Source organism: Natrix helvetica (assembly GCF_964273705.1).
Source record: "Natrix helvetica genome assembly, chromosome: 2".
NCBI lineage: Eukaryota > Metazoa > Chordata > Lepidosauria > Squamata > Natricidae > Natrix > Natrix helvetica.
Window position 1 is genome coordinate 60,088,947 of NC_138552.1, and position 24,354 is coordinate 60,113,300.

Here is a 24,354-nt window from a genome sequence, read left to right on the forward strand (position 1 = left end):
GTGCAAGGTAGCCAGCTGCTCTTCTGGGTTCCATGGTGCTCATGTGTGCTTGCCAGCTAGTCCGGCACGCATGCACACTGACCAGCTGCTCTCTTCCGGGTTCCGTTATGCACATGCTTCTAGGTGTCATTAGAGATGCTGGCTGCTATTTTCAAAGGTTTACATAGTATAGGGCCTGGTTACTTGACGGACCCCTGTGTCACATAATATCTGCCTGCTTGATTCAAGGTAGTAGGGTTGGCACACTGCAGGTTCCTTCTGTTAAACAATGCTATCTATTGGGTCAGTGGTGGGTTCCTCCCGGATCGCACCGGATCACGCGCGCTCCCCTTCAGCGCTCCACCTGGCTTGCGCGCTCCCTTTCAGCGCTCCACCTGGCTTGCGCGCTCCCTTTCAGCGCTCCACCTGGCTTGCGCGCTCCCTTTCAGCGCTCCACCTGGCTCTCGCGCTCCCTTCCGGCGCTGAAACCGGAAGTACAGTTTTGCCCGCCCCTGGCGAAGCAACGACGCCTGCCTGCGCTCCACCAGCTCGGCTGGGAACGGAGATGTTTCCTCAGCGGAGCGGAGCGCCTGGCGCTCCGCTCCGCTGAGGAAACATCTCCGTTCCCAGCCGAGCTGGTGGAGCGCAGGCAGGCGTCGTTGCTTCGCCAGGGGCGGGGCAAGACTGTACTTCCGGTTTCAGCGCCGGAAGGGAGCGCGCAAGCCAGGTGGAGCGCTGAAAGGGAGCGCGCAAGCCAGGTGGAGCGCTGAAAGGGAGCGCGCGCGATCCGGTGCGATCCAGCAGGAACCCACCACTGTATTGGGTGCTAGAAACACACTTTCTACCTGCTACAAGTATGGCAAAAAATCAAAGTTAAGCATTATACTAAAATACCAAATTGGCTTTCAACGATGGAAGTATTAATCTATCCAAACGTGTTAGATATAGATAAAATAAAGAGATACAAATATTTACTAAATGAGCAGGGGGAATTGAAAACGAGACCAGAACTAAAAGAGCAGGGCACAGATATCTATTGGTGGCCATATATGCAAATTCAGATATACGAAGGACAAAGAACAACATGGATTCCAAAAAAACCTGCAAGAATTAGACAAGATTTTACAAGGTACAGAGGATAAATTGATTAAGAAAATATACAATTATTTATTGAATTATAGAATGGAGGAGGAGATAGTTAATAATAGTAAATAATAATAATAGTAAATAATGAAGAAAAATGAAGAAAAAAGGAAACATATCTTCTTGTAATAGCACCTGCCCTCTGGAATGAGATTCCTCCAAAATTCAAGTAGTCCCACCCTACTGGAATTTTGAAAGGTCCTGAAGACCTGGCTTTAGATATGTTATCTCAGCCATCTTTGTACTCTTTTTGTGTGTTCTTGTTTTAAAGTTAACTATTTCTAAACCCAGAAATGCTGGGAGTTTGTTAGCATATAAATTTGATAAATTATGGTTCGTCACACAGTCAACCAAATGTTTAGACTGGATTTGAGTACCCAGGTGGTTGAAGGTAATATGCTGATATTTGTAAACACTATGAAGTGATGTATGTAAGAGCTATTGCTATTGCTATTTGTCATTTTTATCCACATATTAAGTCCTTCCCAAGGACCTGGAATAGGTAGATGTTGATGTCTGATTGTTAGAGGTATCACTGCAGGATGTAAGCTGTTCCCAGTAGAGCTACTACTACTACTATTATTATTTACTACAGGTAATTATATGTAAACCTTTTTAAGACAAGTCCTATTCTTATATGGTTTGGAGTGGACTGTAGTGTTACATTTTGCAACACTCTATTTTCTTTGTCTTAATGCACCCTTAAGTATTTTATATATTTGCCATAGCAGTCTAAGAATTAAATAACATTATTTAAAATAAAATAAAAAATATGACAACTTTCATTTCTGTTTCACATAGATTTAAGCCCAGATTATTCAATATTTTAATATGCTTATAGGAGTCTGCAATCATCTGGATCTAACGTTGCTTAGAACAGGTTTTAGGGGTTTTTTAATCTAATAAAATGTTAAAGAAAAAAAGATTTATAAAGATTATAAACAGGCTATTTTCCATTGTAATTTCTACATTAAAAAATTAGTGTAGCCGAATTTTCTCCTTCTATAAAACTAACTTGTGTTATTTTTTTCTTCTTGAAAGTCAAAGCCAACATCTGAAATGTTCCTTGTGATTACATTACAATGATTTATGTATTGTTGTTTGTGTTCTGGATTCATGTATAACAGCGTGAACATGTTTATAGCTACAGCTGTTCTTTGAAGCGAAATATCAAGATAAACAGATACAGTTAGCATCTCTTTGTTGTACTATTTCAGCCTTCATTTTTTAATAAATTCTCCATAGTACTAAAATATTAAAACACATACGCAACCATCTGAACTCCCAACAAAGGACAACTTCAAATATCCTGCAAACTGATTTCCCTTAGTTCTTCTTCCTTATTGTCTTCTACATACATGAAATCTACTCTGGAGGTTTCCCCCAACTCTCTAAACCAGATTTAGAGGTCTATAAAGAAAAAAAATATCCATCTGGTGGACAGCTTTTAAAACATGACATGCGCTACAATGCTAAGCATGTTTATTTAATGCAGGTCCCCCAGGGTTCAACAGAATCTTCTTCCAATTGAACGGAATTGTGTTACATAAAATAACTCTTGTAGCAGTGTTATTTGTTGCATCAATATATTTTTACACAGATATATTTATATATCCTGATTATACAACAGAGATGTGATTTTTAAAAAATACTTACAAGGTTTTCAACAAGTGTTCAAATTACACTGACTATGATGGAAACTGGTTATTTAGAGTGAACCAAAATGTAGATATGTAGAAAGAGTATATGTTAACCATAAGGTATGTGGAAATCAGGAGCAAAGTTTTCACTGAACTTTTGGGAAGGCTTCGAGAAGTGCTGCTTGATTGGGCATTGATAAAATTAAAGTGTCTCTGGAAGTGAATTGTGAATTCTATTGGCTACAATATGTCCCTGATAAACAGACTGCTTTTATTAACAAACAAGTAGGGCATTGTCCAATAGGGCATTTTCAATTTGTTGTAGCAAGGTATATAAGATTATGATTCCGATGGCTATCATAAAATTATTTCAGAACAAGAAATCATGTTCTTTAGAAATATGGATAATCTTATAGGAGCACATGAGTTCCTGCTTGGCTGTACAAAGTACCATTCAACTTTTACCTGTGCAACAAAATTGTTATGCCATTGCTTCACTGAGTTGACCACTTCAAATTTTGCTGGTTTTCTGCACATTTATCTGCACAGAACACATTTCCTCTGAAACTGGGCAGTGGGCAAAACAAAAGCAATTGCCTTATCATCAACCAGAGATGCCATATTTTTCCACAGCACTATGCTATCTCATAGTAGACCAGTTAATCAACTGGAATTGAAGCAGCACCTTTCAAAATTATTGCTATTCACATGTATAATTCAAATCACATTTTGCTTTGCATGCAGATTTTACATGTTAGTTCAGCAGATGTAAATGTTAGATAATAATTTAGAAAGTTATCTAGATCAGGCTAACTTTGTAGTACATGATAATATTTTTCAAAAGATTATAGCCCAATATTCAAACCCAGTAATGTAGTTCTCATTTAATATCATAAACACACTTCCAGAATATTTAAGCAAATATGCCGTACACCACCGTCACAAACAGCTTTTAGAGGAATAGTTACTCTGTAAAATATCTGCCCTAATAACTAAAAAACTGATGCAACTTTACAAATTAGCTCCCAATTTAGCTCCAGATATGTCCTACTTGTCCAGAAAAGTTTATTAGTATTTAATGAATCAGACTTCAAGATTTGTCTATTTTAATGTCTCAAAAATTAAAAAAATTAGCTTACAATTAAAGTTTGTAAGAATGAAGAGTTTTGGCACTTTACATTTTTTAAAGGAAGAAGTCCTACTGTAATCAAGTACTTTACCTTTACTAATATTATCAATTTAAAGTAATGAGAGAATTGATTAAACAACAGAATCCCTATTTTTTTAATTAAAAATTATTACCTTCGCATGTGTCAGTTTCACTGCTGAATATATATCCTTTTGGGCACACACAGCTGTAACCTCCAGGCGTATTTCGACAAAGGCCATTGTCACATAATAATCGATTCACAAAACATTCATCAATGTCTAGAAAAGAAATGAATAGTTCAAATTAGTTTATATGCTAGAGAATGTGCTCTTCTATGAGCAAGCTATACCTACATTTAATTTTCACATTACTAAGTGTTTCAATAATAGATTGTCTCACTTCTTGAGACTTCAATTTATTCATGGTGACTGCCAGTTGCCTGCAATTTGGCAGTTCAAATCTCACCAGCCTCAAGGTTATCTCAGCCTTCCATCCTTCTGACGTGGGTAAAATAAGGGCCCAAATTGTTGGGGGCAATATGCTGATTCAGTAAACTGCTTAGAGAGGGCTGTAAAGCAGTATATAAGTCTAAGTGCTGTTGCTATTGCTATTTCCACTGCTCAGCCAAAGCAAGTAGGTGCCTATACCTAGTGGGTGGCAGTCAGATAGAATAGCGACATAGGAAGATGCAAAAATCACATGAGTCATATTAGGGACAATAATGAAGCATCAATTCATAGTGTATAGATACAACAATGTGCCATAGAGCTGACAAGCTAGATACCAAAATGGATGATAGCTTCTGTGTTTTAGGATCAACTATCCATAATAAAATAACAAATACAATACAATACAATAGCAGAGTTGGAAGGGACCTTGGAGGTCTTCTAGTCCAACCCCCTGCCTAGGCAGGAAACCCTATACCGTTTCAGACAAATAGCTATCCAACATCTTCTTAAAGACTTCCAGTGTTGGGGCATTCACAACTTCTGGAGGCAAGCTGTTCCACTGATTAATTGTTCTAACTGTCAGGAAATTTCTCCTCAGTTCTAAGTTGCTTCTCTCCTTGATTAGTTTCCACCCATTGCTTCTTGTTCTACCCTCAGGTGCCTGGGAGAATAGTTTGATTCCCTCTTCTTTGTGGCAACCCCTGAGATATTGGAACACTGCTATCATGTCTCCCCTAATCCTTCTTTCTCTTAAGCTAAACATACCCAGTTCCTGCAACCGTTCTTCATATGTTTTAATCTCCAGTCAAATAGTCAAGAAATATAGTGATAAGACTAGAACTTAGTAGAGGAGCCACGAAGGCCTTGAAAAATAAATTCAAATGCTGCGTTGCATCTACCTTTACAGAATTCAGAATAATGCAAACAATGGTATCTCCTATAACACTTGGTGTAGACAAAAGTTGGACTGTAAAAAACAGGATAGGAAGAGTTCTAAAACTTTTCAGTTTTGGATTTCTGAGAATACAAGCCAAAAAAACAAACAAGTTGATCATCCCAAAAAATCAACCCAGAATTCTCACTCAAGGCACAAACGTTCGGTTTCAAACTACTGTACTACATTTCAGGCACATTGTGTGAGGATCTACCCCTCAGAAAACATCAGGGAGAAAGATGACCTCAGTTACTGTGGCAATGGATTAGAAAGACTTAAAGGACTAGGCTAGGGACAGATCGTCATGAAGATAATAACAGATTGTGTTTGAGAAAAATTATCTATATAAGGGCTTAAATGGTGATACTTAATGATACTTATATGATGGCACATAATCAAAAATAACAATGCTACCCCCCGCCGCGAGGAGGCGGAACTGGAAGGTATTAGATGGTTCCGCCCCAAGCGCCTGATGGAACCGGATAGGTTCCAGACGGAACTTGGGCCACCTACTGTGGACCTGACCCGCCCCCGAGTGGAGGACCTGGTAGACGCATGGAATAGTGCGACTACCGGGGCCCTAGACCGGGTGGCGCCTTTGCGGCCTCTCTTGCGGCGACGAACCACCCTGGCACCTTGGTTTACCGAGGAGCTAAGGGTGATGAAACGCCACAAGAGACGCCTAGAGAGTCGTTGGAGATCCTCCCGTTCCGAATTTGACCGAGCACAGGTACGAGCATATTTGAAGACGTACCTTGTGGCATTAAGAGCGGCCAAACGTCAACATTGTGCCGCTCTTATTGCGTCTGCAGATAACCGCCCTGCTGCCCTATTTCGGGTGACCCGTTCCCTCTTGTTTGAGAGACCACGGGAAGCCCCACTACAGGGCAGAGCAGAGGAGTTTGGGAATTATCTACAGGACAAAGTCGCTCAAATCCGGATGGGATGGACCCCTTTCAGTGATTCAGTAGAGACGCCCGTTGCGAGTCTTGAGGGACCGCTTTGGGAGGAGTTTGACTCGGTTGCCATCGAGGATTTGGACAGGTTGCGTGGACGTCTGCGACCTACCACATGTTTATTGGACCCGTGTCCCTCCTGGCTTGTACTGGCATCCTGGGAGGTTACGCGCGACTGGCTCCTGGGCCTGGTGAACGCCTCGTTGGGTGAGGGTTCTCTACCGGCCGCCTTGAAAGAGGCGGTGGTGAGGCCCCTGCTCAAGAAGCCTTCCCTGGACCCAACGGACCTAGTCAATTATCGTCCAGTCTCCAACCTTCCTTTTTTAGCGAAGGTTGTAGAGAGTGTGGTAGCACAGCAGTTCCCACGTCACCTGGAGGAAAATGATTATCTAGACCCGCGCCAGTCCGGCTTCCGACCCGGGCACAGCACAGAGACGGCCTTGGTCGCATTGGTTGATGATCTCTGGAGGGCCAGAGATAGGGGTTGTTCCTCTATCCTGGTCCTATTAGATCTCTCGGCGGCGTTCGATACCATCGACCATGGTATCCTGTTGCACCGGCTAGAGGGGCTGGGAGTCAGGGGCACCGTCTTACGGTGGTTTGGCTCCTACCTCTCTGATCGGACGCAACGTGTGTTGACAGGGGAGCAGAGTTCGACCCGGAGGCCACTCACATGTGGAGTGCCACAGGGATCGGTACTCTCGCCTCTCCTGTTCAACACATATATGAAACCGCTGGGCGAGATCATCCGTGGTTTTGGGGTGGGATATCATCTGTATGCTGATGATACTCAGCTATACATTTCCACCCCGAACCACCCCAATGAGGCCGTCGAAATGATGTCCCGGTGTCTGGAGGCCGTACGGGTCTGGATGGATGGCAACCGACTAAAACTCAACCCTTCCAAGACGGAGTGGCTGTGGCTTCCGGCCTCCCGGTTCAACCAGGTGTTTCCATCTCTGGCCATCGGGGGCGTCCAACTAGCCCCCATGGAACAGGTGCGCAATTTGGGCGTCCTCCTGGATGCCCGGCTGTCCATGGATAACCATGTAACAGCCGTGGCAAGGGGGGCGTTCCATCAGGTCCGCCTGATGCGCCAATTGCGCCCCTTATTGGACCGGGATGCCCTACGCACAGTCACCCATGCGCTAGTGACGTCTCGCCTGGATTACTGCAATGCTCTCTACATGGGGCTTCCCTTGAGATGCACTCGGAGACTACAGTTGGTCCAGAACGCGGCCGCGCGGGTGATTATGGGGAGGACTAGGTACTCCCCTGTAACACCTCTCCTGCGCGAGCTGCACTGGCTTCCTGTGGTCTACCGAGTGCGTTTCAAGGTTTTGATTATGATCTTTAAAGCGCTTCATGGCACAGGGCCTAGTTATATGCAGGATCGCATCCTGCCCCACACATCCCTACGACCAATTCGCTCACACAGAGAGGGACTTCTCCGGGTGCCGTCCGCCAAACAGTGCCGGGGGGCGACACCCAGGAGCAGAGCCTTCTCTGTGGTGGGCCCAGCCCTGTGGAATGACCTCCCCCGTGACATCAGGATTACTTCCGATCTCCGCTCCTTCCGTGTACAGCTGAAGACCCACCTCTTTCAATTATCTGGCCTGGCTCAATCGTAATTATTCTTATTCCTCCTAACTGTTTTTAAATTGTATTTTAAACGTTAAATCTTAATTTTATATCGGGTTTTTACAATTGGGGTATTTTAATGCGGGTCTTTTAACTGTCTATATGATGTAAATTGTTTACCTCCTCCGAGTTTGTGTATCTGTATGTATGTTCTGTATGTACGCCTATGTGTTTTATATATTTTCTGTGTTTTATATGCCCCATTGTACGCCGCCCCGAGTCCTACTTGGAAAGGGAGCGGCTAATAAATTCAAACTTATTATTATTATTATTATTATTATTATTATTATTATTATTATTATTATTATTATTATTATTAACTTATTATTATTATTAATGCTTTATTTTTTATTAGCCTCTAAAACGCTAATAATGGATTGACAATGTTAATTATGATTTTAGAAAACGATCTCACATTTTATTTATAGGAAATGTACTTATAATGCAAAAGTTCAATAAATAGCTAAAGTAGCTAAAGCCCCTGCGGTACAGGGACTGACAAGCAACATATTTCATAATTCCCACAAAATGGCTATGTTTAATAGAATAAACAAAATGAATCACATAAGAAAATGATTTGGAAAATATTGGAAGGTAGATATAATATGGTTAAATATATTTTATGCAGTTAAAAATTGGTCATAACTGTTATAGGATACAAAGTCAATAACTTATTGATAGTAAATGAAGACATACTCTAGTAGAGGTCACTATTCTTTCTGTGTATCAAAATCTTAAGGTATTAGAATAGTTTCAGAATGAATATTGTTCATATAACATACCAACACAATTTTGTCCTGAAACATCTGATTCATATCCACTGTTGCAGTTACAACGATAGCTGCCACGTAAGTTTTCACAAACCCCGTTAGAGCAAATATCGGGATCTAAAGCACATTCATTTATATCTGCAACAATAATATAATCTGTCAGAGTATATTCTGCAGTACCTTTTATTAAATAGTAAGGATATATTATTCATGAAGATCAGCATAGGTTTATATTCAATATGAACATGAATAGATAAAATAAAAAATCTTGGTTAGAAATCTAGAGACATATACATTGTTATTTAAAAATGGCATCATCAAAATATCCAACATATTACAATGTATTAAAACAGAATGAACCCAATACTATGTGGTTCTAAAGAAAAATCTGTAGTCATTATAACAGTTTACATGCACAAGAATACAGGTAGTCCTTGACTTATCATCAGCCGCTTTGTGACCATTTAAAGTTACGATGAATCCCAAAAAGGTACTTATGACCTGGATTCAAAGTTCTGATAGTCACCCACAACTTGTCATGTGACCACATTTTAGGAATTCAGCCACTGGATGACATTTACAGTTTATCGTAGCGTTTTACAACGTATTTTGCTGGAAACCAGCATTTACTTTAATTTTTCAGCAAAAATGTCCATTGCCCAAAGTGATTTTGTGTAATGACCATGGCATTTACCACAAAAAAGAAAAAAAAAATCAGTGCAGTCATGTGATGATCCACTTAATGGCCAGCACAATTTATGATTATAATTTGGAGCTCTGTTATAGTTGTAAATCAAAGACTAGGTTTACTCCTGTGTGTGAATGTTATTTGTTATTTTCTGTATATGCATATTTTACCTCTTCCATCCACAGTAATTCCTACTCCTCCACTACAAAGGCCATGGAACTCAGCTTCCCATGAGAAAATAAAAATAGCAAAACACAATATAATTAGAGCAACTATATTAACTTTTAATATTTTAAAATATTTTTATGAATGTAGTTAAATTTTTTGAAAATTCTGCTCTTGTTCATACACACATCAACATAATCAATTTCATTCTCTTATAAATAAAATAACTTCAGAAACACTTCCTAAAACAACAGCAACATAATTTGGTTTAATGTTACTATAGTAACTATACCATAATTACTGTTTTTAAATAAGATAAATGTAGTCAAATGTACACACATTACCTAGATGGAAACAAACCTTCTACTACAATCATTAGATTATATCTTCATTTACAGTACAGAATACTATCTTGTTCAACTTCACATTATTGTGTGCTATATACCACCCACTTTCACAGATTCCAAAATTCCTGGACAATTACATTACATTGTAATAGAGCAGTATCTCAACTAACAATTTACCATTGGCAAAGTTTGTAAAATATGATTTTCTGGAATAAAAAAGTTGCAAATTATTGGTTTTATATTCAATATCCTCTATTTTTATATTTATTTGCATGTTACGGAATATGAGCAAATAAGCTTTTTGGAACAGAATCCAGTTCAACATTTAGATCCAATTAAATTCAATGTTTGGATTAATTTATTATGAATGTCCTGTGCACATACACTTTGCTTTCCACATTCCTATTTTGTGCTACAGGGTATACTTTTTTATTTACTAAAATTGAATTCAATCCATTGTGATTTTTTTATGCAAAGCATGATTTTTTTGTATATAAGAAGAGTGTAATGCTCTCAGTAATATAAACCTTAAAGGGGATCTATATTATCATCTGTGGTTTAAAGACAAATAATGTTTCCTAAGAAAAACATACGCAAGTATTAAAACTCCCACTGAAAAACAAAGAGATATACTTTCATCTGAAACAGATTTGAAATACCATTAAAAGCCCAGCAGAATCAAATGTCCTAGACATATAATATAGTACTTTGGGAAACTCTCTTTGTTTCCCTCTCTTTGTTTGCAATGCTACCAAAATGGTGTAGGTTCTTCATAATAAAAAAAAACCCTGTTTTTAAAAAAACAATGGACAAGATTTATAATTCATCATTTGTTTACAATTTATTATTCATACCAGTTATGTAGTCCAAAATTATATCCCATTACCTGAATTCTTGGCAGGACATGGGTGGCATGGTTCGCCAAAACCATAGTCTAAATTGGCACAGCAACATTCAGATTTTGTCACTGCTCCAGGAAAAGGGCGGATACATGCCCCCTTTTTTATTCCACCATAGCATGTGCTTCGCATATGAGTATCTAAGAAAAGATGTGAAAACAATATATAAATTCTTACTCTATAATGATATAAATATGCATTCTCAATTAAAAAATGAATCCAATTTTTACACCTAAAATTTATGGATTCAGATGGAATCCAAGAATTTCCATAAAATTCTATATCAGTCAAATACTAACATCCAGTTGTGGTTTATGTAATTACTGTTTTTAAGTGGGTATTCTATGTTACAAGTTATTTCTTAAGTTTAGTTAACTTTAACTTAACTAAAGTTTATCAATTAATGTATTTGAGAAAAACATGTTATTTCAGATATGGATGAATCCATGTTCTACTATTTGTAACATTACTTTTTTTAAAATCTAAGATAAATTTGTTGCAACAGGTGAGTATTTTGAACTGAGCCTGATTAATTAAAAAACAAGATAAACAGAGTTGGACCCAATTAGCACTTGGATGGAAAACCACTAGTAAATCTCAAAACTATAGGCTAGACCTAAAATGTTTTCTTAAAGTGGAATAAAATACTAACCTACACAAACTCGACCATCAACTCCAACAGCTAGTCCAGATGGACAATCACAACGAAATGATCCTTCTGTATTAATGCAGTGGCCATTCATGCAAATACCTGGAGTCTTGCATTCATCAATATCTATTAGAAAAAGTAAATTGTACATATAACTTAGTACTCCCTATGTGACCACCAATAGATTGTATTGTTTAAAAATAAACAAAAAATCTTATTAAGTAGATTGCTTGATAAACAATTAATACGGCTTTATTAGTCAATGAATATTTCCCACCATTAAAAAAAGGTTTGCTATCCTACATACACAATCATATAACCCAGCGGTCTACAACCTTTCACGGACTGTCAGTGGCAACAGCGGGGGGGGGGGGGGGGATGATGGTTTCGTGCATGCAATCTAGATCCTGTGCATGCACAAATGAAACTTGATGCTGGCTTAACATTATGTGTAGCTACCGTAATGTAATTCTGCAATTACATTAAAGACTTTAACAACAAAAAGATAACATATGCATGTTATAAATAATAAAAATTTTCATTACACTTTCAAATGCAGAAAACACATTACAAACACATCACAAACAAGAGTCGCTAGGAGTCAGGTGGCATTGAAATTTAAATTGAGTAGTATTGTTATATAAGTATAGATCTTTTTATACAAATACTGGTCTCATCAAGACAGGTATAATATATATATACCAGTACAGTAACGTCCATTAGGAGCCAGGACAAACCCAGGTTTACAGATGCACTTGAAACTGCCATCCTCATTAATACACATTCCATTCAAACACATGTTGGTAGTTGTACATTCATCATGGTCTGGAAAATAAAGCATTAGAGATTACAATTGAAATAATAGCTCAAATTCTAAATACCAAAAGATTTGCTTTTCTACTCAGAAATAGAATTCTGATCTAATGGAAACTCCCGGATTTTTTAAAAACTAATTTTCCTCCTTGTGCCAATCCCATTATGCCACACCTCAGAACTTGACAGTATCCAATATAATCTCTTAATCCATGGAGTGCATCTTTAGCAATTTGCAAGCTTTTCTCGGGGAATTTGATTTTGGCAGATAATTTGAGGAATTATAATTAAAACAAACCATGAATTCAAAGCTCATATAAAAAAGTAAAATAAAATAAGAAATGCATACCAACACAGTTTTTCCCATCAGTTGTTAGTTCAAAGCCAGCATTACAAATGCACTGGAAACTACCATCAGTGTTCACACAACGACCATTCTTACAAAGGACACCATTCTGAATACACTCATCAATGTCTGAGAAAAACAAATAAAAGTAAGCATTTCAATAACCAGCTATTATTTTATCTCAAGTGTTTTAAGACTACCTTCGTCTATAAATCCTGGGAACCTAACTATTTTGTGGACAGAAGGGAGAGAAGTGGAGCAGCAAGAAATAAAATGAATTTGGCTAAGCATAAAATGGGTATTTAATATAAAAACCACATGTTTTAAACCCCTTAAATTTTTCAAATAAATTTATTCCTTATGTCTTCCACTTTGTCGCTTTGCATTTAAAACCACAAATTTTAAAACCACTGACCAAAAGTTACTGGCAGATTAAAAAACAGCACAAGTATCTTTTTCTAAAACAAATAAAATTAACTACAAAACTAAGCTATTACCCTGACCAAAGATAAAGACAATCAAGACTCTGTTCTCCACATACCAGTTGCCTTCTTTGCCTTAAAAATAATGCGTAGTTGCATGGGACATCATTAAATTAGGACTCTTTAATTCGTACCCATATTGAGGCCCTAACTTGGATTGCTATGATTTCCCCAAAATCATTTCCCCTCCTTTCCCCTAGGTTAGGGGCTATTTTGAATAAGTGTTCTTGTCTTGAACGGTAACTTCTGCTGAACTTAAGCAAGAATGAATTTTCCTCTGGCTATAATTTCTGGAATAAAACAGATAACCAAGTTCAGAACAATTTTTGTTCTAAAAATTGAACCCTAAAAAAAAGTAACCATATGCTTGTGTTGTATACACACCAATGAGAAATTATATTAATTGCAAATCGCAAACTTCCAGAATTAATCATGATTGACGAAAAAAGAAGCTGGATATGCAAACATACAATTTATTCATTATTTTTCATTATCTAAATGGAGCATTCAAGCAGCAAGAGGGTTACAGCTTTTCATGTTTAAAGCCTCAGAATATATTGGATATATCTGAGATCATACACTGAAACCTGAACTCTCCTAGTCAGCAGAATACTCTTTATCACCCGAGTTCAATAGAGTCCAATATATGCTAGGGATCAATAGGCCTGTGGATTATAATTTTAATACTATCATTAGGATCAAAATGGGTCTTGAAGCTTCTTCAGATTTTTTTAGTACTTTTCTGGCAAACGTTAATTTGAAAAAAATGAAAACTGTGCTTGGGAAAAAGACTCCTTGAAATCTTGTTAACAGAACCAGTAACTGTTTATTAGAACTGTACATATGGAATGCTGCTTTATTTTTTCATGGTTCAAATGAGATACATGTGTGCAGGATCACCGGAGTTAAACATGATACAGTTTGTCAAATTTTGCTTCACTATACCATAAATTTAATTAAATACATGCAAACATTAAATCATTATCATGGTTTATTGAAGAGACAAAATAATCTTGTTTTCAGAGTTAAATAAGTATCAGACTGAAATCAAATATAAGCATACGTTGAATTGATAGATTGCAAATAACATTTCCATACCAATGCAAGCCTGCTTAGTAGGTGTTCTTTGGAAACCTGTATGGCATTTGCAATAATAAGAGCCAGGTGTGTTCACACAGTCTCCATTAGAGCATGGATTTGATATACACTCATCAACATCTGTTGGCATCAGAAAAGAATGCAATAAGATTTCATAATTGATACATAATAGTTTTTAAATAAGATACAGCATTTCATAAACAAATAGCTCACATCAATCACAAACTACCTAATTCATTTCCCCATTTTAAACATATAAGAATCACAATTCTCTAAAACAAACAATATAAAGTATAAATTTGCTTTTTAAAAAATAGAATATTAAATTCCATGCAAATAAAATCTTCAAAAAGGAAATAATCAAATACAGACATTTACATACAAGTAATCATCAACATTATTGCGTTTCCATTTTTTGTTTTTACTCTAGCCTGTTATACAGATTTAGATATACTGAATTTTGTTAATATAATGTTATTAACAAACAAAGCAAAATACAGTATCACAGAAGTCAACTACAATAGCATTAGAGTATTCCCTAGTCATAGGTCGTTATTCTGTAGGGAAACTATTGCTCAAGTAATTGTGTGCTTGCTGATACTTCCACTTGACTTTAAAAAATTAAGCTGCTTCATTTTTTTTAAAAAAAGTAAATGAAGCAACTAGCATTCTGTAGAGCAAACTGCAATTATTAGAGAATCCAGCACGTTTTTTCCCCAACAGTACTTTTGCCAAGAAGCACTATGGAACAAAAAATAATGGCTCCTTAGATATTCTTTGAAAGTAAAGATTACATGTGACTAGCCCAATGCTTTGTTTGGCAGTGTGCCATTTCTAAATTTCTAAAGTATGCTTAGAAAAAATAGTACGTGTGCTAAGTCCAAAAAGGGGCACACTATATATGTATAGTACTTTATCTCTGAATTTGACAGAAAGAATATTTTCTTTCTATTCAGATCAATGAATACAGAATAAGATCAAACCTTCCTTGTCTTTTAAGTTAAAAAAAAAACTATCCAGAAAAAAATGTATGAAATCATATTGTCTTTTGACATCTTTGTAATTTCCCAGCCATACTACTCAAACTACCTTATGATTGTTAAGTATTTTCTAAACACTTTCCTCCCAGGTACTCTCTTTAATATTTTAACTTACATGGGAATTTATTATACAATATTTGTTTTGTCCACCCAAGCAAGTTATTTCAGAACCAATACTTCTATGGAGCTTTATAAATGAATTCATAAATATATAGTTAGAAATTTGGAGCTGTAACTGAAATATGTATTAGGAGTTGCTTCTTAGCATATTCTAATAATTCAGTATATTTCCTATATGAACTTGTTCAAACATTTGATTACCTTAGATATTGCAAATGCTTTCCTATTATTTTTCTCTAAAATGTCTTAAGAAGCAAAGGGCTAGAGGAGATATTTATACTCTTAATTATTTTTACCGAGCAAATATGTTACTAATTTATATATATTTTGTACAGAAACAGAAAACATTTCCTTTGATGGATATGCCTTTTGAAGGTTTTATGTTGGTGAGATGAGTACAATTAAAAATTGTTATTGTTATCAATTATCTAAAACATATCAATCTACATTTCAGATAGATCAGAGCTTGCAAAAATGCACTAGAATCAGAAACATGACATTTCTAAATGTCTAAATGTCTGATTTTAAAAGAAGGATATAATAAGATATATAATAAGAAAAAAGATGAAATTAGAAGTTGCACTCACCAGTACAGTCTCCATTGGCATCCTGCTTATATCCCATATTGCATTCACACCGGTAACTGGAAATTGTTGGGATGCAACGCCCATTTAAACATAAATTTGGATGATGTTTACAGATATCTATTGTCTGATTGAGTATTGCTATAAAAAGACATAAGGTAAGTTTGGATTATTACCTCTAAAGTTCTTATTTTAAAAAAAAACAGTACTGTTTTTAAACATTAAATAAAAAATATTGTGTTATTATGTGAACTCAACATTCTCTGAAGTCAACTACATTGGTGGAATCTCTCTTAGAATGGAATGTAGGAAGATGCTGGAAACATTTCAAATTAAACTTGACCAGACAACAAGGGTTTCAAACAGCTCAGCCAAGGTAAGGGCTTATTACTTATTTCAGGAGTTCTAGTTGATGGATATAGGATTTCCTTGTGAAAGAAAGTGGTATTCTCACAATCCTATAGAGAATTCCATTTCAAAGGGGGCTTCATGTTACTGAGGCTCCCTTTTCTTTAAAAATTGAGATTTCCAAAGGATTTCAAGAAAAGCACATGCTTGCAAAATAACAGGAGGCTACCACAAGGCTTCCTCTAAGCTTTACATCTGTTGAGTGCCTCTCTCAGAAGTTGCAAAAAAAGAAAGATGAGTTGAATACTGCTGGGTCCTGAAACTGGCTTGAGTTCCAGGACCCTGCAAAGCCCCAAGTGGCTGATTAGGAAACAAGACCAAGGTCTGGAAGCTTCAACAGCTTTGCACACATTAGTAATCTCTGCAACTGATTTGAGGCTCCCTGAGTGACTAGCTTGGGAGCAGGGAGGTCTGCAGATATCCAGTGGGCCGGGATGGGTGAGGGAGATCTATGGGTACAGCTCTGCTACATACCTGCAGTGAGTCATAAGGGTGAATGACAACAGGGGCACTGCAGAGGGTGTAACTTTGAAACCAGGTCGTAAGTAGGTTGGGAGCAACTATCCTAACTTTGGTCACCAAGTGACTAGTTGTACATATGTATTTTCCTATTGGTTTTTGCTGGTTTCTTCTTAATTTAAGCAGAACTGCAGATTTCTCTCACATAATGTTGAGATTCATCATTTTTCATTCCTTACATAACTTGGTTGTACCGCAATGAAGAAATCTAGAGTTTTGGAAATGGAAATCAGATTCCACTGGCATCCACCAATGGGGACTAATGAAAGCAGCATCACAATATTGTAATGTGTTATCTGTGTTTTCCCAGAAGCCCAAAAGAGGTACACCTTTCATTGGGTTACTTCAAAAGAGGTACACCTTTCATTGGGTTACTTCTTTCATTAATCTAAAGAAAGCAGCTAGAAACTGTGGATGTCACTGCCAGGTTCTGTTCCCTATCAGGAAGAAAATGGAAAAAGAGCCCATAATGCATGAAAATATGGAAAGACCAAGTGTAGATCAATTAATGTTTTTTAAATCAAAAATTACTTAGAATATATAATGAATTTGAAATTTTACATAAGATTAAATTAGTCATTGATTGTGAGCATAGACTTAAAATGTACGATTATTTTTTTAAAAAAAATTGAGGATACATATTTCACATACTGAATGACTCATAAATGCAATTGGAGTATCCTGGGAATGTAAAGCAACTTGCGAAGCAATAGGAACAACTGAAAAAATCGAGTTTATATTGTTAGCCATATTTTATTGATAAAGTAGACATTAAAAACCTTATTAGTTTTAAGCATGAAGCAGAAAAGAAGGTATTAAAAAGTTTACTGTAAAAGCTTTCAGTTTTATAATTATGCAATGAAGCAACTTACTCAGTCCTGTAATGATGGGGCCATTTCCTGTGGGACCTTGGCCACCAGTCCCTATTCCCATTCCATGCACACCTGGGGAAAACCCATTTCCACCAGGAATAGGGATGAATCCTGTTCCTCCTGGGCCAAAGCCATTTCCTCCTGTGCCACCAGGCCTGGAACCCCCTATAACAGGAATGCCATCTATGCAAAGTCTACGATATTCATCTACAAAAATTAAAAACATTTATAATCACATTTTTCCAAAAAATGCAAATCATAAGTTCACATATTTTTTCAAAACATGCATACAGACATCAATTGGTGAAAAACAGATCTAGTATAACATTTTATTAGATCTAGTATACATTTTATTTAGTTATCAATTTAGTTTAGTTCACTATATGATAAATATTGATAACTGTGAACATTTAGATAAAATTTAAGACACCTCCAATATAATCACACTCTAAGTCAACATTTCTCAGGAAATGATGTAGGCTTTTAATACGGAAAACATTATTCTAATCAAAGTAAATAAAATAACTAAAAGGAGCAATAAAAGCTAGTGCAAATCTACATAATAGATGCAGATAATATAGGCAACATTAAAATGAAGTATAATTCTGAATTATTTCCCACATCAATATTCTCCATCAGCCACTACAAATGTTGCTCCTACTCAGCAAGTCAATGAGCTACTATCTAAAGATGTTGTATTTCAATTAGCTTAAAGGAAGAAAAAGGACTTCTATATAGAACAACTCTTACATATACAGTGCAATATAGGAAATTATAATTTTCTATGCAGACAAATAGCTCATATAACTAAATTTTCTTGCTACTTTTTTATTTCAAAAACATCCTATTGGTTGATGCTTTCTGTATGTAAGTTCACCCTTCGAAGATCCAACAGAATGAAGATATAAAAAATTGTTATCAGTTTAATTTAACAATGTAATGAAATGAAAGTTGCTTCATTAAATCCAAATGATTAATAATTCCCTCGAACAAATTTTGTTTTAAAGAATTATTTCAAATAACAATAGGAAGAACTGGCTCAATCAATAATAAATCAGAAGCAGTGGGGCTTAATTTGATAAATACTTTAAAGTAAGCCTTTTCATTGTTTCAGGACTGATATTAAAATGAGTTTTTCTAGCAATTTTAACACGCTAAGATATTTACCAGAGCCTCTAACAGGACAAATTTCTGGAATGGATCCAAGAGCCCAACACCGTCCAGACTCACAGCAGCACTGCATCTTGATAAACCTGCCTGGAAGTTCTTGTGCACAGCGACCATTCAGCAGACTGGAGAAACAAGTACCTGCTCTTTGATCTGGATATTAATTTAAAAAAAATATTAATGGAGCACTTAGTAAAAATATTTTCTTTATTATTATAAATATAATCAGTGAAACAGGCAACACTACCATCTGTAATTTGTGACTGCTGTTGTTGTGAATATAGCTTAAAACATTTGGGAAGGCCACAGACAAAAAAAGACAAAAGTATGCAAATAAATTTATATCTATACCACAAATCAGTCAAGTGACTCCATTCTTAAGCACTACTTCAGACTTTTCCTTTTTCACTGCAACTCGCAGTGGGAGAGAAGAAATGATTTGTTTATTTAGTTACAGCATTTACTGGTATATAGCCACCCATTTCTAACAAAGTGACCCTGAGTGATACAGAAAAGTCTTCTATAAATACAAATCCTCCCCTTCTCCTCAAAAACCCCAACACAGTACTTTACAAACTAACTAGAACCATAAAATATATCCCATCTCCCAAAACAAGCAACTTTGGGCAGTGTACAATAAAGCTAAAAAACAATTCTTCACAAATAATAATAATTATTAAAACATTAAAAACTAATGGTGACTAATTGAAATGGTGACTAGACTAAAATATGCTGCAAATTAACTACTTTTATTTTGTACATCTTTTATTGACTTACATTATCAGGTTTGTCATGTGGCTATTTTCAGGAATCTTGTGGCTGGAAATTAATGTGGGGTTGTGAATTTGCTACTTTGTATTTGTATCTAGATCACTTGGATGGATCAGCAAGCATCTGTAACAGAAGGTCTGTGGCACCATTCTATAAGGCTTCTGTATATAGAAATTTCCTTGTGATAAATAATTTAATTGTGCCTTCTAGGCTCCCAAGGAAAGCATGATAAATGTGGCCAGAAAGTGTATCTTTATTGTTTAGAAGAATTGACAACCATATACAGTAAGATAGATGGCAGTTTCTGAGGAACAGTACCGTAGAATTGTGCCTCAGAATTTACTCTCAGAGTTTCTGTGCCCTCTTAAAGAACTACCCCCCTTTCAGAAGAAAAGCTTTGGATTTCTTCTCTTGGCCTCCACACTGTCTGTTTATGATGGATACTTATTTACAATCGCGAATTTTTCCTTTTAATGCAGAAAATCTCACCAACTTATACTGAAGTCTTTCAGCTACTAACTTGATACATAGCATATCCACTGGTTTTCTGATATAGGATAAAGAGTACAAAATGATATCTTACAAAAAAAGTGTAGAAAAAAGGCAAAAGTGTGTAAGACCCTAACATTTTCTCTTCCCAAAATAATTAAGAACACAATACTGCACACCATCTGATACAATGTTCTCTGAACAAGATCTTCAGAATCAAGTAACTTCAACTGCAGAATAGGGCAAAGATTAGAAAGTTACTCCAGAGACTAGTAAACAAATGAAATGAAAAGAAAAAAGAAAAATCCATAGAAAGGACAATAAAAATTGCTACTTTGCAGTATGGTAACTTACCAATGCAATGAGAGCCATCTGTGGATGTCACAAAGCCACGTGGACATAGACAAATGTAACTTCCAACAGTATTGGAACATTCACCAGCATCACAGATTCCTGGGATGAGGCTGCATTCATTAATATCTACAGATTTAAGCAAATGAGGAATGACTCTCCACAAAATATAATTATTTTAAATATATTTATGTTATTAAATATGATATCCATGAGTGCACTATCTTGGGCTCTATATGCCAGCTGGAATTCTGATTATTTGATATATATCTACAAATATTGAATTCTCCTACACTTTTATACCTGATTTCCCGAACTATAATTAGCTCAATAGAGTATAGGAAATCTTATGCAATTTGTGATCTGCAACTGTAACAAAATATCATTATACTATAGAAGCTGTAAATAGGATAAAGCTAAACTGCAGGGGGGGGGAGATAAGACACTTCTTTAACATAAAATGGATATTAAATCTCATCAACAAAAGAGCATCTCATCTATGTAAAAATCCTACACTGATACAAAATATCTATTTGTGATATAAGATGGGCATGGGGGGAAAGTCTGACTTTTGTCAGAAAAACTAAAACATGGTGTTTTGTTTCATTAGCCAGGTGTAAAAGCAACAATGTGACTGCAATTTTCAAAAGACGAGGAGGCATAATTAAGGTAAGAGGGTCAAAACTCTGTAACTTTCTTGAAAATAATGCCTTCAATTTATTTATATTGGTCCTCTATGTTTTAAAAGATTTTTAGACTACAGAAATCCCACATGTACATATCAAAAAGATTAATGGAAAAAAATGTAGTGAAGATCTATCAAGAAAGAAGACTTATCTATGAATCTCAGAATAGAGATTCATACCAAATTTCTAACAGCATTTTAAGCACTGAAATTTTCTGAAGAAAGTATGTGAGGGCAGCTGATAGATTCATGTCACACTCTGTTGGATATATCACTTTAATAAAGCATCACACATTTTGGAAAGTGTAGGTCATTACTCAGAAAGGACCAATGTTAAAAAGGATGCTTTTGTTTAACACAAGGTAAGGACATCACTATTATATGTTATTGTAGCTGTCAAATCTTCTGTTGGACAGTCATTACCTACATAGAAAATGATACCTGTGTAGAATTTTCTGGAAATCTAGATTCTTCTTTTGGAGGGGACAGTCCTGGCGGATACTAGAAATATGCATATGTAAGTTTCATACATATTATTTTTCTGATGAGTGGGACTTCTTGCTTGTAATCAAGCTAATCAAGTAAACACTTCAGATCTCTCTAATTACTATTTTTCTTATATACTGTATTAAACAATATGTACATGTTGCACTCAGCAAAACAGTGTACCCAGTACCTTATCCCTATGCCCAAATTAATAGGACAGTACATATTTCTTATTATATCAGATTGAAAGCATGTCCATACTTTTTGTAAGATAGAGAACTTATATCCAAGATCATTTCAGATAGTAGAGCAGGTAATCATATTTCTTTGGCTTCAGTTATGTTCACTTTGAGCACAAAAATGGTAATGGAGTATAATAAAAGCATGTATTTGAAAAAATGAGCCAGTTTCACAATTATTTGAGGCCAAGTAGTAATAAAATTTCTTTTATCCCCATTCCACCCCAAAACACAATCTATAGGAAGGTAGAGGACTACCATACTTCAATATATATTAATGCTCAGAATTTTAAACTTCAGTAGTATTACTAATAGCATCATTTCTAAAGCAATAATACTAAATAATACTTCACATTGCAAATCATGCACATAGATTTATTAAATATAATAATTACATCTCTATTATAGTAGATAAGGAATTAGTACATGCTATATAAGTTGTAAAAAAAGCCGTTAATGATAAGTTCATCTCAGAAGCAAAGATTTCTTAATAAAATAGTGATGTCCCACTCCAAATTTTGACCCCACTATCCAAATTACGTTTCCTTGTGTTTAGAAAATTGCAACTATCCTCATTAATTTAAGCAATGTAGTGCATACATGCATTGTTGCTTCTGTACCTAGATGATGGAAGGAAACACTAAGCAGCTAAGAAAAAATATTTAGGTTTCTGCAGTACAAACTGCTTCTATTTCCTTCTTCAAGAAGTATGTATAATCACTATTGAATCAATAAATACACACACACACACACACACAATTTTGTTCCTTTAAAAATGAGAAAAATCATATATAGTCAGCCAGTAACTTGTTGAGGTAGAGTTCAGGAGGGATACTTTTTTACTTTACAGTAAGCACCAACAAGCATTGATTCATCCAGCTGATTTATCTCCCAAAAGTATTTTTGAATCCCCACATAATACTAAATGCACTTAAGAACTTTAAACTTTAAAACAATATATTAGAAAAACAAATATAAATTGTAATCTGTAATAAAAATACAATAAAAACAAATTAAATAACAAACATCTATATATTAAAATTAATAAGGAAAATTTCTTTAAAATAGTGTTCATATATTTAACATCATTTAATAAAAGATGAAACTTGTTATAAAATGAATTATGCAAAGGATGTGAAACCAGAAAAGAACCTTGCCCCATATTTCCATAAACCTGGCCTCCTTAATGGCAGAATATATAGAAGAATGAGCAATACATATCTTATTCAAGGCAGATTCATATGGAAGATTGTTTCTATAGTTAATTTTATAGTCCATTAATGCATGAAAATAAAAGTTGAATTATAAATATGTAGAAGGTATGTTTAAAGAAACTTCAGACAAACTTGTTTTACTAGTTGCAGTTTTTAAATTTTGCACTTCTCTCTTTCAAAGGTTGCAGTGTTCACTTAAAATGCGTGATGTAGAAGTAATAAATCCATTAGCTACACTGGAAGCGGCCCTAGCAGATGGTATGATTTTTTTATCATCTCTACAGTACCTCCAAAGTAAATGTATATGGAACTATTTATTGAAGATTAACAAGGATACAGAAACTTTTTAACTGGAGAAAACATAGTCATTGTTCTAAGTCCTAACAAGGCCAGGGATGTAAGGACCAGGCACCAAAAACAGGAGTAGACACAACTATAAAAATGATTGCCAATTCCCAGCTATGGAATAATGTAATAAAAAGCCAGCCTGCCAGGAAAAACAGTTTTCCTCCTTGTAAAGTAATGAGGAAATAAAGGAATAAAGTAAGAATGCATCTTTTTGCTAAAATACTTTCATTGAATATCTAATGAGTATCTAATAAATAATTCCACCAATATACAAGAATAATTTTGCAGATGCATACAAATGAATAAATGTTCTTTTTTGTTAATAGTAGAATTGGTATTATTATTAATAAAGCACTTAAAACTGTATGGTCCCATATTCGGAAGCTTCTAAAAAGTCTATTCTTACAGTTCTATGCATTAATAAAACCAGAAAAGGAGCCACCTAACATTCTGAATTTGGTTGCTCTTAGAAATGTCTACTAACAATTCATAAGAAAATTCCAAAAGTTTGGAAGCCGTTACTGGCAAAGGAATATGGAGATTCTCAGTCATTCAGGACTTGGTTGTCACCAGGATTATTGGTGAAGATTAGATTGAACTACAAATCAAGGATTACCCTTCCATCATTATAATCAATATTTTTAGATTAATTGAAATTAATGGATACTTTGTGGTGGAGTGCTGTTCCTCACTGTTCAACAATTATTAAACTCCTTAATCTAGAAAGAGGAGTATTTCTCTTTAATATTTTTTCCATTAACAAGAAATGAAATGCAGTGATCTAGAAAAATGTCTCCTCCACATTTCATCTCAAAACAAATCACGATAACTCAAAAGTCGCTGTGAGCGAATAGGTGGCTATAGGGGAGAGGAAGGGAGGGAGGAACCCTGCATTCAGTTCCCAAGTCAAAC

At 35.7% G+C, this 24,354-nt stretch overlaps 1 protein-coding gene across 1 annotated transcript in view; it reads right to left on the reverse strand.

Annotated features, from left to right (window-relative positions):
- FBN2 (fibrillin 2) overlaps positions 1-24,354 on the reverse strand; it is a 148,443-nt gene that overhangs the window by 96,690 nt on the left and 27,399 nt on the right. Inside the window, exons 8-19 of the mRNA XM_081940241.1 lie at positions 20,474-20,599; positions 18,860-19,012; positions 17,693-17,899; positions 15,897-16,034; positions 14,150-14,269; positions 12,573-12,698; positions 12,113-12,235; positions 11,414-11,536; positions 10,749-10,901; positions 9,521-9,574; positions 8,675-8,800; positions 4,065-4,190 (exon numbers count right to left, since the gene is read on the reverse strand). Coding sequence (XP_081796367.1) covers positions 4,065-4,190; positions 8,675-8,800; positions 9,521-9,574; positions 10,749-10,901; positions 11,414-11,536; positions 12,113-12,235; positions 12,573-12,698; positions 14,150-14,269; positions 15,897-16,034; positions 17,693-17,899; positions 18,860-19,012; positions 20,474-20,599 — 1,575 coding nt within the window. The remainder of the gene's footprint in view (positions 1-4,064; positions 4,191-8,674; positions 8,801-9,520; positions 9,575-10,748; positions 10,902-11,413; positions 11,537-12,112; positions 12,236-12,572; positions 12,699-14,149; positions 14,270-15,896; positions 16,035-17,692; positions 17,900-18,859; positions 19,013-20,473; positions 20,600-24,354) is intronic.